The 13,735-nt window shown below is 42.0% G+C and overlaps 1 protein-coding gene across 1 annotated transcript in view; it reads left to right on the top strand.

Moving 5' to 3' along the window:
• The window catches only part of LOC126143911 (Down syndrome cell adhesion molecule-like protein Dscam2), a 493,502-nt gene that overhangs the window by 412,701 nt on the left and 67,066 nt on the right, over positions 1-13,735 (top strand). The window contains exons 25-27 of the mRNA XM_049915460.1: positions 10,890-11,180; positions 11,361-11,499; positions 11,576-11,748. Coding sequence (XP_049771417.1) covers positions 10,890-11,180; positions 11,361-11,499; positions 11,576-11,748 — 603 coding nt within the window. The remainder of the gene's footprint in view (positions 1-10,889; positions 11,181-11,360; positions 11,500-11,575; positions 11,749-13,735) is intronic.

Below are 13,735 nucleotides of genomic sequence, written 5' to 3'. Positions count from 1 at the left end.
TTCATACAAGTGGTTCTCTTATCTCCAAAGGTCTCTTTAATTTTCCTGTAGGCAGTATCTATCTTACCCCTAGTGAGATACGCCTCTACATCCTTTCATTTGTCCTCTAGCCATCCCTGCTTAGCCATTTTGCACTTCCTGTCGATCTCATTTTTGAAATGTTTGTATTCCTTTTTGCCTGCTTCATTTACTGCATTTTTATATTTTCTCCTTTCATCAATTAAATTCAATATTTCTTCTGTTACCCAAGGATTTATAAGAGCCCTGGTCTTTTTACCTACTTGATCCTCTGCTGCCTTCACTACTTCATCTCTCAAAGCTACCCATTCATCTTCTACTGTATTTCTTTCCCCCATTCCTGCCAATTGTTCCCTTATGCTCTCCCTAAAACTCTGTACAACCTCTGGTTCTTTCAGTTTATCCATGTCCCATCTCCTTAAATTCCCACCTTTTTGCAGTTTCTTCAGTTTTAATCTACAGTTCATAACCAATAGATTGTGGTCAGAGTCCACATCTGCCCCTGGAAATGTCTTTCAATTTAAAACCTGGTTCCTAAATCTCTGTCTTACCATTATATAATCTATCTGATACCTTTTAGTGTCTCCAGGGTTCTTCCATGTATACAACCTTCTATCATGATTCTTAAACCAAGTGTTAGCTATGATTGTGCTCTGTGCAAAATTCTACCAGGCGGCTTCCTCTTTCATTTATTAGCCCCAATGCATATTCACCTACTCACTACTAATAAAAATTGTTGTAGATAGAATTAGGATTGTTTTTCTTGATGTATATCAAGCTTTCTGATTGGAAGTCAAATGTACTATTTATACTAGGAAAACAATTATCTACCTCATCAATAAATAGAGATGTAATAAATAGAGATGTAATAAATAGAGATGTAATAGAGTTGTTGAGTGTAACCTCCACCCATAATAATTCACAGGAACTATCCACTTCTACTTCACTACAGGATAAACTACTACTAACAGCGACAAACACGCCACCACCGGTTGCATCCAATCTATCCTTTCTAAACACCGTCTGTGCCTTTGTAAAAATTTCGGCAGAATTTCTCTCTGGGTTCAGCCAGCTTTCTGTACCTATAACGATTTCAGCTTCGGTGCTTTCTATCAGCGCTTGGAGTTCCGGTACTTTACCAATGCAGCTTCGACAGTTTACAATTACAATACCGATTGCTGCTTGGCCCCCACATGTCCTGACTTTGCCCCGCACCCTTTGAGGCTGCTGCCCTTTCTGTACTTGCCCGAGGCCATCTAACCTAAAAAACTGCCCAGTCCACGCCACATAACCCCTGCTACCCGTGTAGCCGCTTGCTGCGTGTAGTGGACTCCTGACCTATCCAGGAGATCAGAACTGGCAGCTATCTAATCGAACGGAAGATGATTATGATGGTGGTGGTGAGGTTGGTGATGGTGATGATGATGATGATGATGATGATGATGATGATGATGATGTTTTGGGATTGTGCCTGGGATATTATCACTTCTTTTTCCAGTATTTCAGCTACGGATGAAAATAGACATTGTCAAGTAGTATCACCAAGTGACCTCTGAGTGTGATGTATGTCTGTTTACTCCTTGGGATGTCAATGCAGTGAAATGAAGTGATCAGAATGCAGTAAACCTTGTTTACAAATAAAAATTATAGATGAAACATACAAATTCATAATGATTATGCCTCTGAGGATGGTTATTCATATTGTTTGGGGGTGCAGACTTAGAACAAAAATTCCTATGAGAGCAGCCTGTATGATATATAAGTGAATTCCATGTACTATCTCATTGTAACTCTCATCTCAACTGACTAGACTGACTTCTAGTCATATTTCCAATGCCTCTACAGGGTGATATTTCCACTGTGTACAAACTTCAGGGATTGATCAATGAGAGTATACAGAACAAAGAAGGTCTAATGCACTTATGTCTGAAAATGCGTGGTTTCGATGCTAGAGACCATTTATTCAAACGTACTTTGTTACAGAGACTGCAGTCTAATAAGTGCTGTACCATGCAGCCACAGTTTTAGTATGTGTGGTTTCCTCCTAGAGGGTGGTACCATTGCTCATATGTCATGTTCTAGTGCCCTCTCCTGCCATAGTAACTGGCAATGTTGCATGTGATTCATTTCTCTTGCTGACGCTCCTTGTAGTGGATGTGATACAGCATTGTACACAATGGTTCCATATTCAAACCTAGAGCTTGCTGACATGGTGTTTACTTACGGAGAGGTGAATGGCAATGGACGACGGGCACCAAGGTTGTATCAGGCTGAGACAGGGTTGTTTCAGGAAGAAGGAAGTCATTAACAATGTAACCAAAATGTTCAGACAACAGACTTGAAGGAAAATGTGATGAACACTATGGAAGATAACTGCCATGTCAGTACCAGACAGTTAGCCTGCCAGTACATGGTAAGCCAGATGACAGCATGGAACAAATGTTACTACCCTTGTCACTAACAGCACGTGCAGGGCTTACTAGTGACAGACTTTCCACATCAGGAGAAATTTTGTTACTGGTTTCTTCAGCAGGTAACCGCAATTCTGGGGTTTGTGTCATCCACCCTATTCACAGATGACACCACCTTTATGCCCTTTATACAGAGCGGTATCTTCAACGTTCATAACAGTCATCTGTGGTATAGTGTGCAGGACCCCCATGGTATGGTGACAGTGAATCATCATCAGTGTAGCCTGAATGTGTGGGCCGGGAAAATTGGTGACCGTATTTTGGGACCAGTCTTCCTTCCATGTCACCTAACAGGCCAGGACTATCAGCATTTCTTGCAGGTTGTAACCTCCCACTCACTTATCGACCTTAATGACAGTGAAAAATTAAACCGCGTGTACCTAATGGAAATTTGGGATAAGCAATCGTCACCGAAGTTAATCTGTCGGTAAAGGGGGAGGCAGGGTGACATCTTAATGAAAGGAAAAATGCAAATAAAATTGGTGGAAATTAATTTTGAAAAAGGGTAACGTTAATAAAGAAAGTAAATGTGTGGTCGTTACATTAACAATTAACTGGTGTTAATTAGATATTTGAGATTTGGGGAAAATTGTCGCCAGTCGTATGGACACCTACTATAATAACTGAAAAAGAAAGGTTAATGCACATATAATTAGCACTAAAAGCATGGCAACTGAAGGATGACACGTGTTGTGTGAAAACTGAATGTTTGTCAGAAGTAATAAAATTCGCTTCACTCTGACTTAATTTAGCAAAATAATTAATAAAACCAGAAAATTGAAAGTTAATTTAGTGACTGAAATTAATAGTGAAATTTGTTCCTGAAGCACTACGAAATAAAATAAAATAAGATTAGTCTTGGGCTACCTCAACAATCATGTCAAAAGCTACTTGAATCTACGCAATTTAGAAATAAGAGATTTAACTTTGAACTTGAATTAAATGATTTTGAACAATTAACAATAATAAAATTTAGTATGTACCAAGCTGAGCTTGTGTAATCTAAATATTGTAGCCAGCTATGAATACTTAAACTGAACTTTGAAATTAAAGCAGTGAAATGGAATGATATTACTTTAATGCTGGCGTTTGAATTTCAACGACTCTCGGGTTCATTTCGGAAAAGGAAGGGACCCTGCTTGGTAATGCAATTGGGACAAAGAGCAACAAATGTTCATGCTAAGTTGCTGTATTTTAGTGATGCAAATGGAACAGTTTGAAAAGCTGAGGTCTGCCACACAGTTCTAAACCCTTATGTGCTTTCAATCTTCCTTGTTGGTTGATTGAAGGTTTGAAGTCGTCGATCGAGGAGGTGGCGACAATCACTTATTGTCGGCCGTTGCTGTTGCAGAAGCTGGATGTTGGTGCATCTTCTTCTCGACATGGTCACCAGGTGAAACGGGCTCTTGATGTGTGCCAGCTAATGCTTCCCGTCCACGACACCATGTCAGAAACTATCATAGCCACTTGAGCGTAATTACATGCTGCCAAACCCCGAAAGTGCGGCAACTCGCGGGAGCGTCACACAACACACCTACTCCACCGCCCTACCCCAGCCAGACTCTGCCCTGCCCACACTCCACGCGGCCGAGTTAACACTACCCAAGATCCTAAACACTTTGGTTCTCCACACAACCTATCGATGTAATCATTCGATAGCATAGTTTTCCCTAGGCAAGACCCAGCATAAAAATACAAATAATATTTACAAAACAAACCAATTATACTTCGACATAAATGCATAAATGTATATACAAATTATAAAAGAATTACAATATATAAAGACACAGAAATGTCATATCTTCAGGTAACAAAATAAGAAAAAAAATTATAGTACAATAGAAGGAAATAGGAGGATATGTATTTCCGGCGTTACAAGGTGACTTTGCCCCCCTCCTTCTGGAAGTGCCATTGATGATTCGAGTCAATGGGTCAGACGAGTTGGTCCAGTTGCATGGCCTGCTCATTCACTGAATCTCACCCATGTGATTTCTGGTTATGGGGCCATCTCAAAAGTATCATGTATGCAGAGCCCATTCCAGATGTGTAGACACTGGGGCAGGATATTCATACTGTCTTTGACACTGTTCAGATGCAGCCTGACAAGTGTGAACCTGTGAGACAGAACATGCTGCTGCACGTACACACATGTGTTATGGCACATGGAACCCATTTTCAACACATACTGTAACTGTGGCTGCATGGTACAATGTGTATTAGACCACAAACTCTGTAACAATGTATGATTGAATAATTGGTCTCTAGCATGGAAAAAATGCATTTTGAGACATAAGTTCATTGGAACTTCTTTGTTCACAGAGTCACAAAATTATATTGTTGTGACCAGTTTCTGTTTTCTTCATGGCTGCACATAACATTGCATAATTTATACAATATGGATGTATAGTGTCCAGCTGCATTGAAGATCCCATTTTCTGCACAATATTTTGAGGACTGAGTTGTCATCTTTATCAGATGGCGTGTGGGATAGCATGTAATAGATGTCACTGAGTGAGTCACTGATCTACTGTGAAGCAAAGAGGAACGATCAAAATGATAGGACATCTTAAAATGCATCTTCTTAAGGGTTTTGTGGAATCTTGTACCACGAGGATGTTGTTATGGGTGACTGGTATCCTCTTTCTACAACACAAATTCACCCGCGTATTAATATGATTCTTTGATATGGTTATAATAGAAGGAAACATTCCACGAAGGAAAAATATATCCAAAAACAAAGATGATGTGACTTACCAAATGAAAGTGCTGGCAGGTCGACAGCCACACAAACGAACACAAACATACACACAAAATTCAAGCTTTCGCAACAAACTGTTGCCTCATCAGGAAAGAGGGAAGGAGAGGGAAAGACGAAAGGATGTGGGTTTTAAGGGAGAGGGTAAGGAGTCATTCCAGTCCCGGGAGCGGAAAGACTTACCTTAGGGGGAAAAAAGGACGGGTATACACTCGCACACACACACATATCCATCCACACATATACAGACACAAGCAGACAATATGTCTGCTTGTGTCTGTATATGTGTGGATGGATATGTGTGTGTGTGCGAGTGTATACCCGTCCTTTTTTCCCCCTAAGGTAAGTCTTTCCGCTCCCGGGACTGGAATGACTCCTTACCCTCTCCCTTAAAACCCACATCCTTTCGTCTTTCCCTCTCCTTCCCTCTTTCCTGATGAGGCAACAGTTTGTTGCGAAAGCTTGAATTTTGTGTGTATGTTTGTGTTCGTTTGTGTGCCTGTCGACCTGCCAGCACTTTCATTTGATTAATATGATTCTTTATTTACATGAACATTTACTTAACTGGAATAGAGTTCATGTTCTGTGGTACAAGCTCATCGGTAATAGTCCTCTTGCAGACAATATCGGTAATCCTGCTATAGTCACTAATCTGGTCGCTATGCACTGTTGGAGCCCGTGACTTGAACTGAGCCCACACAGCAATATGCTGACAGATGCCAACTGGAATGAGTGAGTCAGTGAGACCCTTTGGTCAGTGGCGGCAGCCTAAATACACTCCTGGAAATTGAAATAAGAACACCGTGAATTCATTGTCCCAGGAAGGGGAACCTTTATTGACACATTCCTGGGGTCAGATACATCACATGATCACACTGACAGAGCCACAAGCACATAGACACAGGCAACAGAGCATGCACAATGTCGGCACTAGTACAGTGTATATCCACCTTTCGCAGCAATGCAGGCTGCTATTCTCCCATGGAGACGATCGTAGAGATGCTGGATGTAGTCCTGTGGAACAGCTTGCCATGCCATTTCCACCTGGCGCCTCAGTTGGACCAGCGTTCGTGCTGGACGTGCAGACCGCGTGAGACGACGCTTCATCCGGTCCCAAACATGCTCAATGGGGGACAGATCCTGAGATCTTGCTGGCCAGGGTAGTTGACTTACACCTTCTAGAGCACGTTGGTTGGCACGGGATACATGCGGACGTGCATTGTCCTGTTGGAACAGCAAGTTCCCTTGCCGGTCTAGGAATGGTAGAACGATGGGTTCGATGATGGTTTGGATGTACCGTGCACTATTCAGTGTCCCCTCGACGATCACCAGTGGTGTACGGCCAGTGTAGGAGATCGCTCCCCACACCATGATGCCGGGTGTTGGCCCTGTGTGCCTCGGTCATATGCAGTCCTGATTGTGGCGCTCACCTGCACGGCGCCAAACACGCATACGACCATCATTGGCACCAAGGCAGAAGCGACTCTCATCGCTGAAGACGACACGTCTCCATTCGTCCCTCCATTCACGCCTGTCGCGACACCACTGGAGGCGGGCTGCACGATGTTGGGGCGTGAGCGGAAGACGGCCTAACGGTGTGCGGGACCGTGGCCCAGCTTCATGGAGACGGTTGCGAATGGTCCTCGCCGATACCCCAGGAGCAACAGTGTCCCTAATTTGCTGGGAAGTGGCGGTGCGGTCCCCTACGGCACTGCGTAGGATCCTACGGTCTTGGCGTGCATCCGTGCGTCGCTGCGGTCCGGTCCCAGGTCGACGGGCACGTGCAACTTCCGCCGACCACTGGCGACAACATCGATGTACTGTGGAGACCTCACGCCCCACGTGTTGAGCGATTCGGCGGTACGTCCACCCGGCCTCCCGCATGCCCACTATACGCCCTCGCTCAAAGTCCGTCAACTGCACATACGGTTCACGTCCACGCTGTCGCGGCATGCTACCAGTGTTAAAGACTGCGATGGAGCTCCGTACGCCACGACAAACTGGCTGACACTGACGGCGGTGGTGCACAAATGCTGCGCAGCTAGCACCATTCGACGGCCAACACCGCGGTTCCTGGTGTGTCCGCTGTGCCGTGCGTGTGATCATTGCTTGTACAGCCCTCTCGCAGTGTCCGGAGCAAGTATGGTGGGTCTGACACACCGGTGTCAATGTGTTCTTTTTTCCATTTCCAGGAGTGTAGGTGCTGTCGAGAGGGCGTTGGTGACATGTTGCTTGTTGGTGATTTTTTGGCCTCTCTTGAGATAGGTGCACTTGATCCAATGTCTACTATTGATCTTTGCACTACATCTTTGTTGACCAGTGTGGATAGAGGCTTTCATACTTTTTAAAACATGTTAGGCAGTATTTTGTGGCAGAGCTGACAACAGAGAACAGTTCTGATACAGGCACAAGTGTTGTAGGGCGCACCCTTCAGCATTCATAGTTAAACATGGGGCTCCACAGCAGATAACACTTTCACGTTTCCATGTTGACATATCGACATGATCAGTTATGATTGCAGAGGGTGTGAGATCATCAAGAGTGACCATGGATTAAAAGAAACTTCTTGTCTGATCAGATGAATCACTTTTCTTGTTACGCCAGGTAAATGGTCTTATCTGGATACACTTTCATTCAGATGAACAGTTACTTGAACATGCGACATGCCATAGACACAGGCTGGAGGGGGACATTCACCTGGGCTTCCATGGGACATGCGGTTGTAATTTCTGGTGTCATAATATCTGTGGACTGTGTGAACATTATTGCTGATTACCTGCATCTACTTCTACATCTACATCCATACTCCGCAAGCCACCTTACGGTGTGTGGCGGAGGGTACCTTGAGTACCTGTAATGGTTCTCCCTTCTATTCCAGTCTCGTATTGTTCGTGGAAAGAAGGATTGTCGGTATGCCTCTGTGTGGGCTCTAATCTCTCTGATTTTATCCTCATGGTCTCTTCGCGAGATATTCGTAGGAGGGAGCAATACACTGCTTGACTCCTCGGTGTAGGTATGTTCTCGAAACTTCAACAAAAGCCCGTACCGAGCTACTGAGCGTCTCTCCTGCAGAGTCTTCCACTGGAGTTTATTTGTCATCTCTGTAACACTTTCACAATTACTAAATGATCTTGTAACGTAACGCGCTGCTCTCCGTTGGATCTTCTATATCTCTTCTATCAACCCTATCTGGTACGGATCCCACACTGCTGAGCAGTAATCGTGCAGTGGGCGAACAAGCATACTGTAACCTACTTCCTTTGTTTTCAGATTGCATTTCCTTAGGATTCTTCCAAAGAATCTGTCTGGCATTTGCTTTACTGATGATCAACTTTATATGATCATTCCATTTTAAATCACTCCTAATGCGTACTCCCAGATAATTTATGGAATTAACTGCTTCCAGTTGCTGACCTGCTATGTTGTAGCTAAATGATAAGGGATCTTTCTTTCTGTGTATTCGCAGCACATTACACTTGTCTATATTGAGATTCAATTGCCATTCCCTGCACCATGCGTCAATTCGCTGCAGATCCTCCTGCATTTCAGTACAATTTTCCATTGTTACAACCTCTCGATATACCACAGCATCATCCGCAAAAAGCCTCAGTGAACTTCCGATGTCATTCACAAGGTCATTTATGTATATTGTGAATAGCAATGGTCCTACGACACTCCCCTGCGGCACACCTGAAATCACTCGTACTTCGGAAGACTTCTCTCCATTGAGAATGACGTTCTGTGTTCTGTTATCTAGGAACTCTTCAATCAAATCACACAATTAGTCTGATAGTCCATATGCTCTTACTTTGCTCAACTTTTAAACAACTGTGGGGAACTGTATCGAACGCCTTGTGGAAGTCAAGAAACACGGCATCTACCTGAGAACCCGTGTCTGTGGCCCTCTGAGTCTCGTGGACGAATAGCGAGAGCTGGGTTTCACACGATCATCTTTTTCGAAACCCATGCTGATTCCTACAGAGTAGATTTCCAGTCTCCAGAAAAGTCATTATACTCAAACATAATACGTGTTCCAAAATTATACAACTGATTGACGTTAGAGATATAAGTCTATAGTTCTGCACATCTGTTCGACATACCTTCTTGAAAACGGGGATGACCTGTGCCCTCTCCAATCCTTTGGAACGCTACGCTCTTCTAGAGACCTCCGGTTCACCGCTGCAAGAAGGGGGGCAAGATCCTTCACGTACTCTGTGTAAAATCGAACTGGTATCCCATCAGGTCCAGCGGCCTTACCTCTTTCGAGTGATTTTAATTGTTTCTCTATCCCTCTGTCGTCTATTTTGATATCTACCATTTTGTCAGCTGTGCGACAATCTAGAGAAGGAACTACAGTGCAGTCTTCCTCTGTGAAACAGCTTTGGAAAAAGACATTTAGTATTTCGGCCTTTAGTCTGTCATCCTCTGTTTCAGTACCTTTTTTGTCACAGAGTGTCTGGACATTTTGTTTTGATCCATCTACTGCTTTGACATAAGACCAAAATTTCTTAGGATTTTCTGCCAAGTCAGTACATAGACCTTTACTTTCGAATTCATTGGACGCCTCTCACATAGCCCTCCTCACACTACATTTCGCTTCGCGTAGTTTTTGTTTGTCTGCAAGGCTTTGGCTATGTTTATGTTTGCTGTGAAGTTCCCTTTGCTTCCGCAGCAGTTTTCTAACTCGGTTGTTGTACCACCGTGGCTCTTTTCCATCTCTTACGATCTTGCTTGGCACATACTCATCTAACGCATATTGTACAATGGTGTTGAACTTTGTTCACTGATCCTCAACACTATCTGTATTTGAGACAAAACTTTTGTGTTGAGCCATCAAGTACTCTGAAATCTGCTTTTTGTCACTTTTACTAAACAGAAAAATCTTCCTACCTTTTTTAATATTTCTGTTTGTGGCTGAAATCATCGATGCAGTAACCACTTTATGATCACTGATTCCCTGTTCTGTGTTAATTGTTTCAAATAGTTCGGGTCTGTTTGTCACCAGAAGGTCTAATATGTTATCGTCACGAGTCGGTTCTCTGTTTAACTTCTCAAGGTAGTTTTCAGATAAAGCACTTAAAAAAATTTCACTGGATTCTTTGTCCTTGTCACCCATTATGAATGTTTGAGTCTCCCAGTCTATATCTGGCAAATTAAAATCTCCACCCAGAACTATAACATGGTGGGGAAATCTACTCCCTTCACACTTAATGTCTTTCACAACAGCAATGGCATCTTCCAGCAAGGAAAACTTTCCATGTCATCAGGTCGGAAATGTGTTGCACTGGTTTGAGGAGCATGATACAGAACTTACATTGATGTCTTGTCTGGCCACATAATTCATCTGATCTGAATGCAACTGTACACATCTGGGATACTTTTGGGTAGCAACCTGCCACCACATACCACCGGCCTATAATGTATGGGAACTGTGTGACCTGTGCATGGGCATCTGGTGTAACATACCACCAGAAAACTATTGAGGACTTATTGAATCCAAGCCACACCAAACTGCTGCTGTATTATGTTCCAAAGGTGAACCAACATGCTATTAAGCAAGTGGTCATAATGTTTTGGCTCATCAACATCTGTGGAGTTAATATGTTTATGTTTTGTAAGTATCAGAAATTATTTCTTTTTTTCAGAGCCACAGATCCCCAATTCAAATGAAATTTTGTCAAGAAATGCTACTTCTTTATACCTGCATCTGCCTTCCTGGCCAGATGGAGGTTGTCCCATGCTGTATTTTGTTATTGAGTATCGTGTTTTGGGTAGCGCCAGTGAGTGGATTTTGGTAGATAACAATGCAGCTAGTAAAAATGTCCTAATTGGGGATCTACAGCCTGGAACCTGGTACCAACTGAGAATCACAGCTCACAATAATGCTGGATCAGTGAGAGTGAATTTCAAGATTGCCACAACAACTATAACAGGAGGTAAGGAAAACACAAGATTGAGGCAAACATAAGATCCTCTATATGACCTAAATTCAGAAAATTACAGTTGCAGTTGCTATCTTTTCACTGAGCACTTTAGATCTTCCATATATTAAATCAGCAATTTTCTTTTAAAAAGGATGAATACAAAAAGGCAGTGACTTATTCTCTCTTTACCAGCGACTGTATCTCCAATTCAAGAAAGTCAAACACACACAGTTCACTTCTACGAAGATGTGTATATAATAGTGCCATCAGTGTGCTCAGCAATCTTGTTGCTCTGTGCTGCCTCTCTTGCATACATCACAGCCCATAAAAGGTAGGCAGAATATAGCACTTATATAAAATTCATATAACTTTCAACTCTGTATTAAAAATGTGATTTTACTTTGAAGGCACTGTCAAGAAAATCCAGAATTTAAAACAGGCCAAGGTGCACCAGAAAGTCCAAATTCTTGCAAAGCAGCTGCTGAAATGGACAACAAAAGAAATTTTCAGCAGATATATTCATCATCACCCACAAAAATGGATGACTGTCAAGCTGTGAGTCATCCAGACACTTCTTCTGGTAAGAAGAAATATTATTTGCACTAATTTTTCCATCTGTTCACAGTAGTGAATACTGCTTACTATAATTCAGTTCAATTCAAGTCAATTTATTGCTCATAACATGTAATTTTACATCATGTGTGAACCAAGTATGAAGTTTTTTCAATTACAATTTTTTTAGGTTACATTATTTCTTATTACATATTAATTCATGTTAAATTCAAATTATAAGGGCATTTTTGGGTAAGCCACTGCTTGGCACACTCTTTAAAAGTATCCCCTGTCAATATCTTAACTTCATTTGGCAACAAGTTATTAAAAACAGCTCCTTTGACATAGGGGCTTTTCGCTGTTAAAGTTAATCTTCTGTTAACCATATGAAAATCTTTTCTATGCCTTGTTACAGAGTTGTGAATATCCATGTTTCTTTTTGTGATTTTAGTGTCTTCTTTCACTAGTGTTATAGTTTCTAGTATATACATGGCATAAACTGCGAGAATATTTTGTCTAATGAATAGGGGTTTGCAAGAAGTTCCTGATTTTACTTTTTCTATGATCCTCAAGACTCGCTTCTGCAGTATGAAAACTCTTTTCATATTAGTTTTGCATGTCCAACCCCTCAGAACTATTCCACAAGACAAGAAATAGTACAGTCTTTAGGGTTTCAGAATTAAGATATAGTGACAATCTTCTTAATGCATATAGACTGGGTGCTATTTTTTTACAGACTAAATCAGCTTGCTGCTTCCATGAAAGTCGATCATCTATGAATAAACCCAAGAATTTACAATCTGTTTCATTGTTTCTGATTTTATTTACAATTGACCAGCAAGTCTTGGTAACATTATCTGAACCTCATATCTGTTGGCTGATTTTTTTCTGATTCTAATCTCGTGACTTCTTTGCGGTAGTTATATTTGTACTGCTTGTAGAGTTCTTTATGTAACTCTGAGTTAGACAGTCTGTGTAATGTATACATGTTTTCCATTTTTTTCAGATCTTTTGTTTTAAAATCTGATGGCACAGGTTTTGATTTTGAAGGCTGATTTTTCTGGATACTCACTTTTTTTAATGACATGGCTCTATTTAAGTGCTCAGTCATAATTTATGTGAACATGCACCATTTATTGTTGACGCCAATGGTAGTCATAACTGATTCTCATGATTTCTGTCTTAAACTGTGTCTTAGTGTAGCAATAAAGAATTGTATAAATTGGTCATTGTCTAAGAGACTAGTTATACCCACTCAATGATAAATGTTTCTCATTTCACCTGTGCAAACCTCAGTGAACATAACCTTCAAACAACAAGGATTACCTGGTTGAAGGGCTCCTCCAGTTGTCAGATACATCTACCTACAAGCCATGCCACAGTGACCCCATTTCCGAAATTCAGCAGGATCTCCAATCTCTTTTCAAATCCTAAGGGCCATCCCAGAATCCCTCCCCAGAGTCTATGTCTTTCCTCACCCACTCCTAACTTCTACATGCTTCCTAAAGTTCATAAACTCAACCCCCAGGATGCCCTGTTGGGACCACTTACTGTGCCTCCATTGAGAGAATCTCTACTCTCATAGACCAGCACCATGAGGCTACTCCCCACAATCTACTCACATATATAAAAGATACCAACCATTTCTTCCACTGACTCTCCACAGTTTCTGTTCCTTTACCATACAATGTCCTGCTCGTCACTATTGATGCTTCCTCCCTTTACATTAACATCCCTAATGCCCACTCCCTTGCTGCTATTGAACACTACCTTTCATAATGCCTGACATTTTAAAAATCAACAACCTCCTTCCTGGTCACCATGACGCCACCGATTATTACTGTACTTCTCCTTTGAAGGCATCACCTACAAACAGATCTGGAGTACGGCATGGGCATCTGTATGGCACCATCCAATTCCAACATGTTCTACAATTACCTCTAAATCGACATCACTAATAGAGCGAGGGAAAAAGGACCGTCTGTATGCCTCTATATGAGCTCTAATTTCCCAGA

The sequence above is a fragment of the Schistocerca cancellata genome, chromosome 1 (genome assembly GCF_023864275.1).
Source record: "Schistocerca cancellata isolate TAMUIC-IGC-003103 chromosome 1, iqSchCanc2.1, whole genome shotgun sequence".
NCBI lineage: Eukaryota > Metazoa > Arthropoda > Insecta > Orthoptera > Acrididae > Schistocerca > Schistocerca cancellata.
Note: the sequence above shows the minus strand (reverse complement) of the source record. Positions and strands in the feature narration are given on the sequence as shown.